This window comes from Podarcis muralis, chromosome 14 (genome assembly GCF_964188315.1).
Source record: "Podarcis muralis chromosome 14, rPodMur119.hap1.1, whole genome shotgun sequence".
In the NCBI taxonomy this organism is placed as follows: Eukaryota; Metazoa; Chordata; class Lepidosauria; order Squamata; family Lacertidae; genus Podarcis; species Podarcis muralis.
The window spans coordinates 37,196,279-37,215,255 of record NC_135668.1 but is presented as its reverse complement, the minus strand read 5'-3'; the positions used below and the strand labels follow the sequence as shown (position 1 = coordinate 37,215,255).

The following is an 18,977-nucleotide window of genomic DNA, read 5'->3' as shown; positions in this document are numbered from 1 at the left end:
ATGCTGGATTCCTTGAGCTCTGGCTGCCTGCTTTTGCCATTTAATACTGAATATGCAACAATAGTTAGGCTTCATTCTCTGTGTAACATTTTAAAAGCAAATTCTTACCTGTTCTAACAATACTTCGGCTATCTTATTCATCCATAACTATTAGTAAGATGACTAGGCTGTGTACACACTGTAACTTAGAGCACATTCAAAGCACATTTCTCCCCTCAAAGAATTCTGGGCAATGTGGTTTGTTAAGAGTTGCTGAGAATTGTAGCTCTTTGAGGGGTAAACTACAGTGCCCACAATTCTTTTTAGGGGGGACATGTGATTTGAATGTACATTACCTCGGTTCCTGAACATAATCTTCTTGCACTCAGCGGAAGCCGCATCACATGTTCGGGTTCCGAAAAACATTCAAAAATGGAAACATTTACTTCCAGGTTTTCGGCGTTTGGCTTCCGAAACGTTCAACAGTGGGGGCATTTGGGAACTGAGTACCACTGTACTTTAAAGGTGTATGTTGTGCATGCAACCTTAGGCCCTGTTAGACGAGCTTCTTTGAGCTCACCGTACTCATCCCTTCCTCTCTTGTGTGCAAATTCCCCTGCGCTCTTCTTCCTAGGTATGCTCAATCTTGATCTGTAAACCCTGGCTTTGGTACTTAAACAGAGCCTTTGTTCCATTAAGAGCTCTGTGTACGATGCCTCCAGACTTCCAAATTCTGTAAAAAGGATGCCCAAATGTGCTTGTAAACACAAAACTTAAATGGATCTACGCTGCATAATTTTGCTCACAAGATGGAGGAGGGTTTTTAGTTTTTTTAAAAAAAATTGTGAGGAGAATGTTTGGGATAGGAGAACATGAGAAGAAAGGTAGAAGGAGTGTTTAGGTCCAACATAGGTAGCCTGATAGATAGATTAATTAAAGAAAAAAACCCTAGAGCAATATTAGGTTGAACTAGGGGAACCTAATGTTTACACTGTTCTTGAAATGTCATTGTCAGGCATCAGAAGAGGCCTCGCTGCGAGCTTTGGAGAGTCTAATGACAGAGTTTTTCCACAATTGCACTACTAATGAAAGGAAGCGTGAGATCGGTAAGCTCAGTATCATTTCCACATTCTCCAACCTCAGTACCAAATGGCTTTGGCTAGGCATGACACCTGAAAGGATGGCAACAGGTTTCATAGTTAAAATCTGTGGGTTTTATCCAGCTAAGATATTCTCTGAGTAGTTTTACCATTGGATGCAACCCAGTGTATATTTTTAATATGTCCACTTCATTTCATATTTCACTGCATGCTTAAAGCTCATTGAATGCAACCAAAGCTTTCAGAAACACATAGGCCTCCCTTGACTGGAGGGCAGATGTCATTTGGATAATCAAAGTACTAATATCTGTGCTTAAGTGCTTGATCAAGTCTTGCTTAGAAGCCCCCTAAAACCTACATGAATGAATAGATGTGTTACAATGCCTCTTGAGCTGTGAATTAGTGAACCACTCAGAAGGAATTGTTACTACTTCAGGCAAGTCGATAATGGCATTTCCTACATGATGTGCTGTCATAGAGGTGGGGGTCTCCAACATAGAACTCATGGGCATCACTGTGCCCTCAGATACCCTCTCTCTGGCACTGCCAAGACCCCCCCGCTCCCAATCTTTAATTTTGTTTTGTATTATCTTTTGGAGAAAATGACTCTTGAGGAGACTGGCTTGTTTGGGAGGGTTTACTCTTCTGAGTATTCCCAGTTGTTCTTCTGGGAAATTAGGATTTTATGGTGCCAGCAACAACTTTTTAGATTTCTAGATGTGTCCTTGGGCCCCAAAAGGCCAGGTAAAGGTAAAGGGACCCCTGACCATTAGGTCCAGTCGTGACCAACTCTGGGGTTGCGGCGCTCATCTCGCTTTATTGGCCGAGGGAGCTAGTGTACAGCTTCCGGGTCATGTGGCCAGCATGACTAAGCTGCTTCTGGCGAACCAGAGCAGCGCATGGAAACGCCGTTTACCTTCCCGCTGGAGTGGTACCTATTTATCTACTTGCACTTTGACGTGCTTTCAAATTGCTAGGTTGGCAGGAGCAGGGACAGAGCAACGGGCACTCACCCCATCACGGGGATTCAAACTGCCGACCTTCTGATCGGCAAGTCCTAGGCTCTGTGGTTTAACCCACAGCGCTACCCGCGTCCCAAAAAGCCAGGTACCCCTGCCTTATAGACTCTCTGCCTTGTTTTACTTAATAGATGCACAAGCAGAAATGCACAAATGGAATTCAGAAAGTATGTGTGAGTTATTTAGCTTCTTGTGGAACTGCAAAACTGCAAATGTCTCTGTTAAATTCTTACTTTCTCCCACTTGCTGCCGCCTCCTGCATCCATTTCAGCATGGGAATAGTCTGCATACCACAATATGCCCCCAGAGGACTCTTTCAAAATAAATTTTCTCTGCCGGGAGGCATGAGCTAGGTTCAGAGCCATTATCTTTAGGTATCCAGTCATTGGAAGGGTGATTCAAGTCTGATGTGAACCATAATGAGAACCTATTATCCTTCTCTTGACTCCCTTTGGATAAATTGTTTTGAGTCAAATTTAGATGCAGAGGTTGACCCACCTCTTTAAAAGTGCACTTGGCTCAATCATGTGTAAAGGAGGAGTTCTAATTTTAAGAATGAAAGGGGTACACGAGGAGGAGGAGGGGTTGTTGAAATAGCTCCCCCTCCCTCCACAGGTTACCCCACTCCCCACAATCTTGTCTTCCAGAAGTACCAGAAATGAACCCGGCATAAGCAGTGGACATGGAGAGAAATTAGTACCCCTTCCCTATGTCTTCCTTTGTTCTCAAAACAGAATGCACACAGGACACACACCCTTTCCTTGCTTGACATGTGCTCAGGTCAGGGCTGCAATTAAAGAGACTGGTCTTTCAGCACCATCATGTCTAGTGTGATCCTTGGACCTGCCAGACTCCCATGCCTGTTACCTAAATTCAGAAGCCCATTGTTTCCTTTAGAAAGCTGCTTGGCCTTCCCTGCTTTCCACCATTGGATGATAAACGCAGAGAGCTAGCAGTCCTGAGCTTCCTTGCTTTTATGTTCAAGAAGGTACTACATTTTGTACCCCAGGTTGCCCCAAAGTCCAATTGCATGATAACCTGTGAGCCCTTCCCTGCCTCCTGTGTAAGGTGCAGTTTATTTGGAACAGGCTATAGAATTGCCAAATGACTTGAAATTCTATTAATTTTAACACAGTTTTTTGGGGGGGTTTTAACCAGAGGAGCTCCTGAACAACTTTGCCCAGCAGATTGGCGCCTGGAGATTCTGCCTCTATTTCCTGTCGAGCACAAGAAATGACTATGTAATGATGTACAGTTTGACAGTGTTTGAGGTAAGGTACTAGGCAAGAGTAAACTTGCTCAAAGCATGCCTCTTACGAGTTCTGTTTCACTCAATTAACTCTGTTGTGATAATTCGAGCTGGTCCAGGGGTATGGATAGCCTTGGGTCCCCAGATGGTATTGGACTATAACTCCCATGAGCCCCAGCCATCATGGTTGCGGATGATAGGTACTATAGTCCAGTAACATCTGGGGACCTAAGGTTGGGAAAGGCTGCCTTAGATTATTCTTCCGTTATACCATCAGATTGTGTTTAATGACAACTTTTTGCACTATGAGTATTTCCTATTCCATACAGAGCAGCAGAGATGATGAGTTTGAAATGAGTTTTGTAACCCTGATTTAAAGATAGCAAACGTTGGTCACCTGTTATTCTTACAGATGGGTTTTCCTTCTGGCAGACAGATTTCCATTATCTTGTTTATTTATTGCATTTTATGAGATAATTCCCAAGAATTTCAGTCTAGCCTTAGTATTAATGATCACCATTAAATATATCCCTTGTTTTTTGTTAGCTGTCTTGAAAGGTTAAATGTTTTCTGCTCTGGCCATGAACAGGGACATGCTTTGGGTGCTAATTAGTAGGGTTACAATTTCCCGTCTTTACTAGTTGGGAATGCATCGTTCAATTGTAAGCAAATATTTTACTGTCTAATTCCATTACTAAGTAAATATTCTGAAGCCGATTTCCAGATAGTCAGCATTTTCCTAGATTTGGTATTATGCCCTCTAGGTTTAATACCATGACTGTCAGCTCTTAACAGTAGCCATAAGCAAGATATTTCAAAGATCCCAAGTTTAGTACAAAATGACACCTCACTTTCTTTTGTTCTTCCCACAGAACCTGATTAACAAGATGTGGCTTGGGGTTCCATCACAAGATAAAATGGAGATTCGCAGCTGCCTGCCCAAGCTTCTTTTGACTCACCACAAAACTCTGCCTTACTTCATTAGGAACAAACTTTGCAAAGTCATTGTGGATATTGGCCGGCAAGACTGGCCAATGTTCTACCATGACTTCTTTACAAACATCTTACAGGTAAGGCAGTCCTTAGAAAATCCTTGACTGAAGTCGGCTTTCTTGAGTGTGTCCAAATGAAAAATTTGAGAGAGGGAATGATGGCCTAATTTGTTAGTACATTTTCAGTTTTCTTGCTGAAGGGAACCAAAGGATAAAATTGTGATGTGTTTCCTAAAAATCCTTTCATTTTGTTAAAGCCTGGCTTGTCTTACATAAATATATCATCTTCAGTAACACAGCTGTCTAAAATCTGCTAGCTTTTAGTTCTAGTATAAGCTGGTTAAGAGAGCATTCTATGAACCCAAGTGCCATAGCTAAAATTTTCGTTTAGCTATGCTCTTATTTGAATAATCTCACCATCTCTACTTCAGTGTGCTATCTGTAATATGCATATAATAAACTAGCCTACCTTTCAAAGTTACTGTTAGAGTTATGTGATATATACTGCCCTCAGAAAACAGCATTTTATAAATGCACATTGTATTAGAATTGCCATATCACAGGGAGCTAGCATTTTCAAGTAAATGATTAAAAATCTGTACTATTGCTTAGACTGGCTTCACAGATTGCTTATTCTGGTGTGGCAGTCCATCTCCATGCCAGGAAAAGCAGGTATTGTGTTATGTGTGAACAGTCTTGTCAATGTCTGTCAGCTTTGTGTAGCCATTACACATAATGGATGTCCCCCAAGCAAAAACTCTCATTATTGGTGCCACTTACATGTTACAACAGAGTGCATCTCTGGAGGACCAATTCCTGTATTATGCTGGTACCATATATTTTTTTTGCTTTCTTTTCTCTCTCATTCAATATTCCAGGTAATTTTTGCCCTTCTGTTTACTACAACGAATATATAGCTCTGCCTTTTCCACTTTGTCTTTCCACTGATGTGTTTGGGACTAGAAGATGGCATGTAGAAGCTTTCCTGTTCAAAAACACTGTAGAGATAAGATGTCTGCATTCTAAGGCTAAATTTATTGTCCCCCTCTTTAGAACTCTGTAGTTCATCTACCAAATACAAAGAAGCTGTTGTCTGCTAATACTTAAACCTGACTTTCCTAACAGTTGATCCAATCCCCCGCGACAACTCCACTTGGGCTGATCATGCTGAAGACAACATCGGAAGAGTTGGCATGTCCACGGGAAGACCTCAGCATAGCAAGGAAGGAAGAGTTGCGCAAACTGCTCCTGGAGCAGGTTCAGACTGTCCTTGGGCTTCTCACAGGTTAGTGGAAAAGACAGACATGTGGTGGTGGAGGAGGGGGGCAGCATCCTTGTATTAAAGCAGTACAAAATAGGAGACAAAGGCCATAACTTCCTCTGACATAAGAATACAGCAGAACTATTAATTCTCGTGACGCCTAAGCAAACAATATGGAGCTCTCTGCTGCAAGGCATGTACTGAGTTCCTCCGTCACGCTTGGAACAATGCTTTCCCTGGGTGCAGGAGCAGCCTTAGTTTACATGAAACTGTTACTTAATGTGGTATAATGGGAACTCTCATGCAATTGCTGGGGATTTTGCTCTTCTTTTCTGATAGGTATTTTGGAAAGCATCTGGGATAAGTACAGTGTCACTGCTGCCACTCCACCACCATCTCCAACTTCGGGAGAAAGTGGTAAGGTTTGAACTAATCATTAGTGATTTTTAAACTGTGGATTAAGACCTAGCTACGTGGGAAGAACTATGAGGTGTTGTCCATTAAAGAAAAGAAATTCATTTCTCAAGCTGTAGGGGAGTTGCTGCAGTACAACACCTTTTTATACTGTGGACCATATTGAGAAGTGTCCGTGGTGTGCAATCATTGCCCTAGTTCCTGGCTGGAAAGGAACCTTATTGTAAATTCCTTTCTTACGATCCAGGGTTTCTGACACTTACCCAACAACGTGGCAAGGAGCCACGCCGCAGTGGCACTCTGGCTGCTTGGGCAATGTTGTAATGAACCCTTCTGATGTCATTCATTCATTCATCTCATTCTTGGCAGATGTGCCACTCATAATGCTTATGAGTGTGTGCCAGAATATGGCAATTTATACTTGCTTACTTCAAAAAAAATGAGAGGAGTAGTAGAACTTAGTTGATGTGACTAAAAAAACCTAATCTTGCTGAATAAATTCTGTCCAGACTAATGCATGATTTAAATGGGGAGAAGCTCAGTAGGCTTCCCTGCGTCCTTAGTTAAACCTCAGCATAACTTTCAAACAGAAAAAGGGAATGGATGCTCAGAATATATGCACCTGGAAAAAGGTTCTTCATCAAGGGACTTCAGTGTGTAGCTGTGGACTGCCAAATGTCATGAAGATGGAAAAACATTGGGAAGTTTGGGAACCTCAGTCTGATCCTCGGCACATACATGCTTGTGAGCAGCTTGCTGTAAGCTACAGCTGAGACTTCAGTCTGTGAAATAGTGGGTGGAAAGTCAGAAATGATAAAACATAGCGTCTAAAAATGTGAGTGAGGAGTTGAGATGTCCCTGATTCAAATTTTGCCTCAACTAGAACCTTGACTAGCTGGATGTTACGCAACACCACCACCACCCACACATATTCTGAAATTTAGGAATGCTAATACTGGTCTAGTTTAGTGTTGTTAGGCTCACCAAGAGAAAATATGTGAACTGCTTTGAACAGTCAAGTGTGCTGTATGAATGTTAAGAGACTGGCTTGCTGTGATCAGTGAAGCTCCTTGTGTGATCTTGGAGCAGCTACTATCCCTTTGTTTCACCTACCCCACAGGGAGGCGGCTGGAGGCAAAAACAAGTCTGTTAGAATAAAGGACAGGGTTGTCCTATATGAATTTCAAGTGACAGAAGTATGAATGATAATGCTGATGTTTCCATTTATCATTTCTCTACACTAGCTTGTTGTTGAAGAATACTTTCCCAATTTTATACATGTGTGATTGGTGTGTGGGTGTGGGCGTGTCAAACATATATATTTGTAAAATGTCACCTTGAGCTCCATGGAGGAAGGATGGGATAAAAATATAGTAGGTGGTGGTAGATCCTGACCACAGTTTACCAGATCTGTATTTCCTGGTTTGTGTGCCAAAATGGCCAAAAGCTCTGCAACCAAAAAGAGCTTGGTTCTGATCCATGTGAATTCTGACAAGTAGACTTGGTTTCGATCTTCCCTTCCCCAGGTGACCTTTTAAGTAGCTTGTTGCAGAGTCCCAGCACAGCCAAACTATTGAACCAGCCAATCCCCGTCCTTGACACAGAGAGCGAGTACATTTGTTCCCTGGCATTGGAGTGTCTAGCCCACCTCTTCAGCTGGATCCCTCTATCTACGAGCATCACCCCTTCCCTCCTCACCACCATATTCCATTTTGCCCGCTTTGGCTGCGACACCCGAGCCAGGAAGATGTCCTCCCTCAATGGCAGCAGCCAGAACTCTGTCTTGAATCAAGAGCGTGGCCGGCTTGGGGTGCTTGCCATGTCTTGCATCAATGAACTGATGTCAAAGAACTGTGTGCCTGTGGAGTTTGAGGAGTACTTGCTGCGGATGTTCCAGCAGACGTTTTACCTCTTGCAGAAGATCACCAAGGAGAACAATGCCCATACGGTGAAGAGTCGGCTGGAGGAACTGGACGAGAGGTAAGGGAGAGCCAGCCCAGACAAATCGATCTTGTTGATCTTTTCTGTTTACTGCAAGGCGGTCTTTACTGACTTCTTGTCATGCATGGTGTGTCTAATCACCTTTTTTCAGAGTCCCGTGACGAAGAAGGAAGGGTGGGCAGGTAGGTGTGACCAGGTACGTTGGCTGTGGGAGGCTGACGTTGCAAAGCGACTGGGGTGTTTGTATTCCTTCTTCCTCCCCATCCCCCTTCCGTTCATTACAGTTTGGCTGCAGGTCTGAGGTTGTACAAGATCTGAATTTGCCTTCATTCGGTTGTTGCTGAAAGCAGCCAAAGAGACATAGTGAGGTAAAAGGGTCTTCCTTTTCTATCTGGCCTCTTCTGTCAAATTCCAAACAGATGGGGAGGCTAATTGTAGGCATGAAATCACGCAGAACCATTAGAGGTTTTAAAGTAACTTAGGAGAGCTGCAGTGGCTTGTGCTATTGAACCAGCTATGCAAAAGAAGTCAGTTTATTTTTCTGTTCCTTTAAATATGTATAGATTTACTTGTACTCTTTAAACAAGAGACTAGTAACCTTGGGTCACATCCACACTATACATTTAATACACATTCAATGCAAATTTAAAGCACTTGACTCCCCCCCAAAGAATTCTGGGAACTAGTTTTCTCCTTGGAGAGCTGCACTTCCCAGTACCCAGGATCCTTTGGGTAAAGCCATGTGTTTTAGATGAGTGCTGAATGTGTATTAAATGTATGCTGTGGGATCTGCCCTTAGGGAAGTCAAGTTAGTCTGTTTTTAAAACAGAAATGTACTGAGAAAACTTTGGGCTGCTTTTGTCAATGACTTTTGACAATAAAGCAAAAATAGCTTGGCTTTCTAGAGGAGCTGCTGAAGTGGATACTGGCAGAGATGGTTATAGGATTCAGCACTCCTTGTGCTTCAAATTGCTGGCAGAGAGGGATTCGAGGGATCTGTGGGTGCAACTGACAGTATCATTTGTTTCTACAAATGAATGTTCCTGGAAGGCTAATGTCAAAAACAAGAAGTAGTGGTGTTATAAGTCAGCACTAGTCTGACTTTTCTTAGACTTTGAGCACCTGGAAGGCATTCAGCCTAGTCATACCTTATGCAATTCCCAGTTTTTTCTACACCCACTCACCTCAATCTTTTACCTAATATCTTCCTTCTTTCCTAGTAGACACTTCTGCTTCAAAGGAGAGGACATATTATGTAAAATATCTGCTAGGTGCTGCATGTCACTAGTAACCATGCTGTGCTGTTCTTTTTTTTAATGAGGATTAACTAAATTGAGTATTAAATTTGTGAGCAGGCCTCTCAAAATTCCTCCATATTTGGGAGGAAAGTCTTCTTATTGTGATTTTCTGGCCTACTTTTTCCTCATTCACTACATAAAAGTCTACCTGCCCATTTCTTCTTACCACTACCACCACCCAGCACTCTATATTTCAGGAGCAGGTCGGACTTTGCCCAATCCTGGTATAGAGAGCTGCTTTCTGAGTTAAAATGACGATTCTAAGTTTGAATTCTCTTGGTGGCCTGAAGGAATCCATTTCCCTCACATCTGATACTTGGAGGGTCACAGTACTGGTCTACATTTTGGGGCAGATCTAAGGATCACCAGGATAATCGACACAAAGCAAGTTGAGCGTGTGAAAGAAATGTTCGGCAAATAACAATTATTATAATTTTGTCTCTCTTTCAGAGGCACTTAAGGTACAAAACAGAAGACATTAAGACAACCAGTAAAGTTGTCCAGGGTCTCAGTGTGTGCTGTGTACAAAGGAACTCTCAAGTTCTGTGGCTAGGGGGAAAAAACTTGAGTGTGTATCTCTGTTTTGCAATGTTCTTTTAATAAGCTTCCGCTCCCCCAAGAACTGGAGGGTTTTGCAGCTGTGTGATTGTTCTGCCTTCAGGTGGGGACCTGACTTGAACAGTGCTGGGGCACCAGCAGCCCTCCAAATATTGTTGGGCTCCAACTCCCATCAACCCCAGCTACCAGGGCCAATGGGAGTGGGAATCCCTGGATTATAAAGTTCTTGGGGAAGAGAACAGCTTTGTTCTTTGCTGCCAAAGCCTTGTGTTCTTTCATAAATCAATACCTTAATAGTAGAAGATATTAGTTGTGCTATAGATGGATCCACTGGGATCATTTGGTTTTCAGAAGCACCACCCCTTTCCCCCATCCATCATTCCCTATCAAGGCCAGCTCTGAAAGTCTTTCTGGTTTCAAAATTGGCACACTATGTGGCATAGCAGGCTGTGGCTTGAGATGCACAACTATGTTTCAGCTAACATAGGTGACAGTGAAATACATAATGGGATTTCTTAGCAGAAGGTTTGAGTTGGTATTTTGACAAAAGCCAAAGTTGCCGTTGACGAGAGAATCTCTTTCTTGCTATGTTTCAGGTAATAATGGAATGAAGGGTTTCCCGCCGTGTAGGTAATTTCTGTAGGGATTTAATTTAATTGTTTTTAAAATGGCTGCAAAATGTGTTATTTAATGAAAGAGGTATGAAGTAAATTTAAATGTTTCAGTGCTGCTGTTGCTTCTGTCAGTATTCAGGTTGACTTGATCAGGTTTTCTCTCGTCTTTCCCTTGTAGTTACATAGAGAAGTTTACTGACTTTCTGCGCCTCTTTGTGAGTGTCCACTTGAGGAGAATCGAGTCCTACTCTCAGTTTCCCGTGGTTGAATTCCTTGCATTGCTGTTCAAGTACACGTTTCATCAGGTACGACACTGGCATGTCTCTTCTCCTTAATCCAGCTTTGTTTAGAGTTGATTATCCTATAAGGTTTCACGTGAAAACACTCTGTCAGGTTTTTACTGCATTCGAATTAAAATGTTACTCTTGCATTGCAAATAGCAGCAATCCTGGTCTCCAGATTGACTGCTAAAAGCCCTGGGTGCATATTTCAGTGATTTCCTGGCACGCCTGGAAATATTATATTGGGTACCACACAACACAGAGGTCTTGACTGAGATCAAATCTCAGTAGCTGTTTTGGTTTCTAGGAAAACAAAAATATGGAGCCAATGAGACAGTATTTAGTTTTGACTTTAAAATGTACCTTTTATTTGGACCAGCTTTTCTTTCAAATGCAGGATACAAGCATTTGAATCTCTCAGGCTTGTTCAAAGATAAGGAGTGCAGAATGAGATGCTTCTGTGCCAAGATATGGTGTTTGCGTATCTTCTTTTGTCTCTGCATTGTTGTTGTTGTTTTCCAGCTCCAGGGTACAGTAAGAGAATTTAAAACAGAACCTAAATTTTAAAAAAGAACATATGCATTACTCCCTCTTCAGACCCCAAGGGGTTCTCAGAGCAACTGGTCATGAAAATAAGAATGAAAAGACCTAACAAAATTGGGACCTGAAAACTTATCAGGGTAGTTTAGCAATCAATTCCTCTTCCAGGGAACTCTGGGAATTGTAGCTCTGGCAGGGGAATAGGAGTCTACAAACAATTCCCAGCACCCGTAACTAGTTCACAGAATTCTTTGGGGAAGCCAGGACTGTTTAAAGTGGTATGATTCTGCTTTTAATGTATGGTGTGAATGTGGTCTAAGGTGACATTAGGAGGAAGGCAAGGAAGAGAAGCTCCGTTGTTTATCAAGTGGCTATTACAATTCTCTCTCCATATCCAGTTTGTGCTACTGTTAAAAAATTGTCTGTTGACTTCCGTGTTTCAGCCTACCCATGAAGGTTACTTCTCCTGCTTAGACATCTGGACTCTCTTCTTGGATTACTTAACCAGTAAAATAAAGAGTCGTCTGGCAGATAAAGAAGCAGTTCTCAACAGGTAAGCAAGATTAGCAGCGCAGTGGAAGATCCCCTGCTCATTTGTATCACAGCTTTTCCTGCTGCTTCCTTCCTTCACTGGGCATCATTTTGAAGGCTACAAAGGGTGTGGTGTGTTTTTTTAAAGGCTTGTCCTTTTTCTAGCAACTTGGGATATAATCCTCTGGCTGCTCCTGCTCTGCGCAGAGGCATTCAGGATTGCAGTGGAAAAGGCCAGTTTTATTTTTACTTGCTGTTGTTCTCACAGAGTCCATTTGGGTGCACTGCACTGGGCACAGTGGAGAGAAGCTTGCCTTCAGATATGTTTCTAAGCTAGAAATGAAACCCTGATCTACCAAACTTGCAGCAGAATGATGTGCCAGAATGGACTGTACCATGTCACATCACTGTAGGTTGGGGGGGGGGTATTTTGAATACTCTCCCACATATATAAGTTTTTATTGTTTTAAAGCACCATAAAGTTAAAAATCAAACGCATTCAAGGAATATTAGTTCTATCGCAAACTAGCTTTCTAGTTTTAGACCTTTCCCCCCACATAGGATTATTCAGAAAAGTAACACCCCTCCTCCCGTCCCATGCTGTACGAAAAGGGGTAATTCATTTTGCTGCTTTGTACAGCTGCGTATGCAGACCTACGGTAATATAGTGGGAAATGAAACGCTCCTTAACAGTTTCAGCCCAAGTCTCACTGGCTTGGATTAAGGAGATTGGCAGCCAGAAAGGATTAGTTGCTCACAGAGGGAGTTCCAAACCTTGGTTTGCTACTTGTAAGAATGCAAGAAGAGGGAAGTTGCATCATTATTTCTGGACGTGTTTCTTTTTAATGCAACTCTTACAGCTGTCATAGGGACAGGAAGTTGTAGAGCTGTCATAGGGGCAGGAAGTGTTTACCTATAAGCGTAAGCGTGCTTACACCACAGGAACAGCATTTGAGGCTTCCTGTCCGTTGTAGTTTAAGCCTCTTCCAAGCAGAGCCTCATGTACAAATCACCTAGTCTGGGTGCTCCTACCAGCCTCCCAGTTCATTTGACATCCTGGCCTGACCCTATTCCTTGCTCAGACTCTCCCCGTGCTTAAGATAGAGAGCTCATTCAATGTAGTTGTTTGTCCCTTGAGATGGTCTGCAGGAAGGGATTTGGGAGCACACCGTGGGTTTGCATGCTCAGTCCCCTCAGTGGAGGAGGAAACAAATGACCCAAAAGGGGAATGTGAGTTCGAATACAGGATCTTGGGGTTTAAATCTCCCCAGACTGCATGTTCAAATAACCACAGGATCTCTCCTTCAGTAGTTCATTTCTAACCACCCTGAGAAGAGCACGAGAGCGTGCAAGATAAGCTGTCAGCAGACTCCCTCAAAGCAGGGGGGGGGGGGGGAGAAAGACATTTTTAGCTTGCTCACTTGTCTTTTGCATATGCTGGAGGGAGCTTTTTCTCAATGCATTTTTCTTACGAAAGAACAGTGGGACAGCAAGTACTTCCTGCAACTTGCTAGGTCACTGCTGGGGCTGATGTCACTCAGTGGTGTGTTGCTTTTTTTCTTTTCGTTTTGCAATTGGGGAGCTTCGTGAGAAAATAGGCTGAGTTCTGCATTTGTTCAGGCAGTAAACACCACATTTCTAAGAAGGGCAGTCTTAAAAATGAAGCCATACCTGGAAATGTTGTAACGGTATTTGCGGTTTTGTAGGAAAGGGCATCAGTTCCTTGTGCATGATTGGGGTTCTGGGCATTTAAAATATTCTGTAATATCTGTATTTGGGTCCTGCACTAGGAAAAGCAGACTTCTGCAACCTGTATAAGTTAAGCAAGTCAAACCAATTTTCATAGTATTTATTTGCATAACATATTCTGGCCGTGGGGAAGAGCGGAGAGCATTGTTAGGAAACTAATAATCCAATTCAATTTCTGCCTCTTGAGATTTCATTGACGCACTTTCCAAGCATATCTTTGAAGCCCCCAAAGACTAAAGTTTTGCTTGTTTTTAACAAGAAAAGCTAAACATCTCAAGGTGTTAAATATCTGATGTTAGTATGGTGCATCAGTATTGTAGATAAATCTCAAGTTACAGGGAACACTATTATTTTGAAATTCAAACCAGCAGCATTGCACACTTGCAACTGGAGTTTGACCGTAAAACATAGATTCTCTCCCCCCGGAATATACAAGCAAACTTTCACTCCATATTACTCCTTTCTTAAAGAGGGGTGGGGGTGTGTGCACATGCTTTCTCTTACCCTCTTAAAAGTGCCCAGGCCTGTGACTGTGCAGGTTGAACTAGCCTTGTGGAAAACAGGCGTGGAAGTGTAGCCTGGATTTGAAATGGAAATTAGAATGACAAATAAAAGAGAGAAACAATGTATATGGAGATAGCACAGTGAATCTTAGACTTCAAGATGGTATCAGAAGCATGAAGAGTGTGTGCAGAAGAATAAAGACAGAAAATGAACAGATGATATATTAGGGCAGCTTGCCCACCCTAGTTCAGCCCAGGTGCTGATGGACTAAAACTCCCATCATCTCTGACTATTGGCCATCGTGGCTGGTCTGGAAACATCTGGAGCACAGCTGGTTAGGGGAGGCAGCACCAGGGTATGTACACACTTAGCAATCAGATTTGATTATGCATAACGGAATTCCTTTCTGAGTAGCTCAATTGTCCTCTTATTTAAATGAAACGTTGCTTTCTGCCAAGGCCTTAGTGAGAACTTCCTCTCTCGTACTTCGTTTAGCAATGACTTATCTTGAATAAGGATGTGGTGTCAGACCAAATGATGCTAAAACTCATTTTCCATATATTCCATATATTGTCAACTCTACTAGAATGAACAGAATTCAATTAGGTCTGGCTCAAAGTGGACTCATTGGTATTAGTGGTTATGACTTAGTTCCATTAATCTGAGTAAAACTTAGCTGAACATCACCCCATAATTACTGTTATTTTGCAACCCTTTTTTAAAAAACAAAGAAACCTTTTTTTCAGATGTCTCATGTCAGATGTGTGCCATGCCTTTTTCTCTTTAAGTAACGCTGGTATAACTTCCCATGGGCTACCATTTCCTTCCGTAATAATGGTTCCAAATTTGATTGGGGTTTTCCTTTTGCTCTTTCCCAGGTACGAAGATGCCCTGGTTCTTCTGCTGACAGAAGTATTAAATCGGATACAGTTCAGGTACAACCAGGCCCAGTTGGAAGAGCTGGATGACGAGACGCTGGATGACGATGTAAGAAGCAGAAGACTGTAGACTTGAGAATTGTAATAACTGTGAAAGTAGGAAGTAGAAAACATTATGCTTCCATTGCACATTATGGAATCTGAAGGCATGTGCAGAATAGCATAGTTGAAATCTTTAAGGCTAACAGGACTTTGCACCACCTCCAGTGTCTTGTGCCTTATGATTGCAAGCCTGGGAAGTGTGGTGTGGGGGTTATGAACCTTTTTTGCAGGTGTGCCAGGTTTTTTAAATTTTTACTTGCAGATTTCTTTTTAAGTTGTCAGAGTGTTCCAAAATGGCATTTCTTCACCCATAGCATGAACTGGAATTGCCCACTCTAACCACTTAGCATTCTGTCGCCTCATTTTTCTACTTGTGGAAAATCCGTTCCAACAGCCCTGGTGCAAAGGCAAATAAAACAGCTGATCATGGTATTTCTTTCTCACAGCAACAGACAGAGTGGCAGCGGTACCTACGCCAGAGCTTGGAAGTAGTGGCCAAAGTAATGGAGCTCCTGCCAACGCATGCCTTTTCGACCCTGGTAAGTGGGAGTGTGAGCTTTACTCTCACTGTCCTTCAGAGTTTCAGATCCATGCCATTGTTACTTCAAAGACCTGCTTTTTGATGTGAGGTGTAGCAGGAATTCCAGGTGGTTAGAAGAATTGCCTGTTTGCAGTCTTCACTCCATTGAGTTCACCGAATGCCTGACCCAAGGTTCTGTTGTCCTGATATAAACATGCCAGATAAGTAGATGGTGGTGGGAAAAGATGTTTGAGTTTGAGGATTGTGGTCCTTCTGACCTAGAATGGAGGCTCAAATAATAATAGTAATATTAACTTTAGAAATAAATAAATACCCAGTACACATGACTCACTTGCAAAGTTTCTTTCATACACCAAAGGCATTAGCTTAACTTCAAGCAGTGCTTCAGTCGTTCACTTTTTCAAGGAATCTTAAAATCAATTGGCAAGCGTAAAGTGAAAGTATTTGGTGGCAATTGTGTTCCTGTGTGCCACTTTTGTATAGAGCAGGGGTGGCTTAACCTTTTTCTGCCTAGGGTCCACTTTGAGGGTTGGCCACTCCTTTAACAGCGACATGCTGGCATGCGCATGTCACAAGATCATACACGTTCACATGGGCACACCTCCACCTTGGGTTCCAGTTCGAGACTGGATATCTGTTTTCTCACCTCCTTGGCAGAAATCGCATCATGTACATCCTCTCTGCGGCTATTGCCACGAGGAGCATGCCAAGTTAGTAGTAGTATGAGATGGCTCTGCTAAACTTTTGCCCACTAGGAGGTAGGCTTTGAGTTCATAGACCTAGCTGGAACAACTATGCGGTTTAAATCCTGCCACATGACATTGATTCCTGGGATGGCAGCCAAGGCATCTGATCATTTCCCTGTGTCTCCCATCTTGCTTCCCTGTTGCAAAGCTGTGACATACCTGCCAGCTAGTAACACAGCATGCCATCTCCTTGTCCGGTGGTGCTAGATTAGCACTTAGAATTCCTGGGTGTGAGATTGACACTTCTGGCAGGGATTCCCTGCTCATCTCTTGGTGCTTTCCAGTTTGGGGACACTCAGTGCTGCAGTTTGCCAACAGATGGTGCATTTTTAGACCTACATTGCAAATCTAGCAGCATGGTGTGTGTTTAAAGGCTTGCAGTTGGGGGGCGGCTGTGAGGCTTTTCACATTTTAGGAGCTTTGTGTTGCTTCTTCTGTTTTTCAGCACTTCATCCTCTGACCCTTGACCTGTACACTAGCAGAACAGTAGCTATAAATGATCAATGTGACAAATCACATGTAGTGCTACATGCATTGTTGGGGGAAGTTTGCAAGAGACTGGAGACAGGTTAAACCCCTCCCTTCCTGGCCAGTATTAGCATGTGACATTGTATGCTTTGTTTGCCATTACATCTGGGTTAAAAAAATACTAAGCTGGGGGAGGCAGATTTCAGTGGAACTGGATTCTACCACTATCCTGCTACCCCACCCCCCAGCACCATTGCAATATTTAACCTGAGGGTGTGGGAGTCACATTAGTACCTATAGGAACACTTTCTAAGAGTAATTGCAGAGCAGTGTAGGGCAGTTTATGGCAGGAATGTGACTGGAAAAGGAAGGGTTTAACCTCCCTTTCTCATGTACAGTTTTTCCTGCGAAAAATTGAAGGTGTAGGGAGTGACGTCTTAATACTGTCTTTAAAAACACAGGCATTGTTGCTAATGATATATTTAGTGCCACGTAGTTTTGACCATAGGATACTGTGCTATAAATCTGATCCAGCTCTCCCTTCACCATAAATTGACTAGGGAACCTTAAAAGCAAGCTGCACTCTCAGCATAAGTCCTCCCATTATGATGGTGGTGATTACAGGCAGGTTATCATTATGGAATTGTTCGTGGTTATTTCCCTCCTGTTTCTAAGGCTGACACTGTTTATGCTAATCTGCTTTATTTTGTGTATTCTTATGTGTCACTGTTGCATATATGCTACCTTGGTGGCCACTGCGTAAAGGTGGGACAAAAAATGGGAACAGTGACTTACCTTTACCGGTGCCTTGCCTATCTTCATAGACATCCCCAGTAATGTATGTGAAGCCCTTGGGGCACTTGAATGCCGGGTAAAGGCAATGGAGGATGTTACTGTTGACCACTGGGACCCATGCAGTTCTGCAAACATGTATTTAAGAGCATTCTGGATCTTGCTGCAGACCATTAGTAAGCAAGTCCTGTTTTGGAAAAGCTTCTTCCCCAGGGGAATCGTTTTCCTGCAGTGTCCCATTGACATCATTTTTCCTTGTAAGGCTATGATACTGAACCAATCCTGAACTCCCAAACTTTTATTTTCCCTGTCCATGAAGGTTTAGGTGACAGATGAATTGTGCTTAGGTCCAGTTTCTAAACAGCAGGGAACCATACATGGTTACTATATTTGAGGACCTTGTAGTTATGCTTGTTTTCTTCTTCTCAGTTTCCAGTTCTCCAGGAAAATCTAGATGTATATCTGGGACTCCAACAATTCATAGTCACTTCAGGAACAGGTAAGGCAAACTACCAGTGTTTGAAATCTCATTTCTGTGTGCTGCTTGTGTTGCTATAATATGGGGCTGATCACTGAGCTGACATTCTTTAACTTGGGGAAACTGCTTTAAGTATGTGCACGTTCATACTGACATAAACAGCAATTTATACTGGCAAAAACATCCCAGTAGCTAAAATTTGCTTACTCTGTATGGTGTCTAACTATATTATTCTGCATTATATAGAGGTTAATACATTCTACCTGTTGTAAATTCTTTTTTGGCTTACAGAAATATGACTTTTTTTAAAAAAAAGATGTTTTAACTTGTGCATTATATAACTTGTCTCAAGTGAGGTTTTTCAAGGGGGGGCAATGTATTTTATATCATGCCCTTTAATAAAATTCCATATAATAATACAGTTTGGCTAAACACCTTGTATGACACCTAAGTAGTTTTATTTCTGAAGTGTCTCGATCGAAGTAAACTTTCAAATACAGGTATAACTAATAAGGCAGTAAAACTGAAGCAGCATAAAACAGTTAACAGACTGTAAAACATTTAAAAGAGAAAAGATTACAAAGGCTTATGAAAATAATAAAAAGGACCTTTGCCTGGAACCAAAATAACAAAAATGATTCCAGGTAAGCCCCTTTAGGGTGAGGCTGTTCCATAGTTGGGGTGCCACCACTGGGAAAGCCCTCTGCCTGCCTGCCTGCCAACCAACCACCTCTCCTCAGATGGGGAGGGCATTCTGTGGAAGGCCTTCTGCTGAACATGTTAAGGTACAGAAAGGTATATTTGGAGATGGGCTGCTTTCTGGACCCCTAGATGTTCAAGGTCAAACTGACAGTTTGAATTTGGGCCGGCAACAGACCAAGAACCTCTGCAACTAATGCAGGAGAGGCCTGAGAGAAGATCAGAACACCCAGACAAGTTAGG

General features: G+C 42.5%; 1 protein-coding gene across 3 annotated transcripts in view; it reads left to right on the top strand.

Moving 5' to 3' along the window:
• Positions 1-18,977, top strand: part of XPO6 (exportin 6) — a 50,307-nt gene that overhangs the window by 15,901 nt on the left and 15,429 nt on the right. Inside the window, exons 2-12 of one of the 3 annotated variants that reach the window (XM_028705690.2) lie at positions 995-1,085; positions 3,257-3,369; positions 4,220-4,417; positions 5,465-5,624; positions 5,940-6,017; positions 7,541-7,994; positions 10,604-10,730; positions 11,690-11,799; positions 14,909-15,017; positions 15,457-15,549; positions 17,987-18,056. In XM_028705690.2, the coding sequence (XP_028561523.2) occupies positions 995-1,085; positions 3,257-3,369; positions 4,220-4,417; positions 5,465-5,624; positions 5,940-6,017; positions 7,541-7,994; positions 10,604-10,730; positions 11,690-11,799; positions 14,909-15,017; positions 15,457-15,549; positions 17,987-18,056 (1,603 nt within the window). The remainder of the gene's footprint in view (positions 1-994; positions 1,086-3,256; positions 3,370-4,219; positions 4,418-5,464; positions 5,625-5,939; positions 6,018-7,540; positions 7,995-10,603; positions 10,731-11,689; positions 11,800-14,908; positions 15,018-15,456; positions 15,550-17,986; positions 18,057-18,977) is intronic. The other 2 variants (XM_077918407.1, XM_077918408.1) reach the window with 2 other exon arrangements.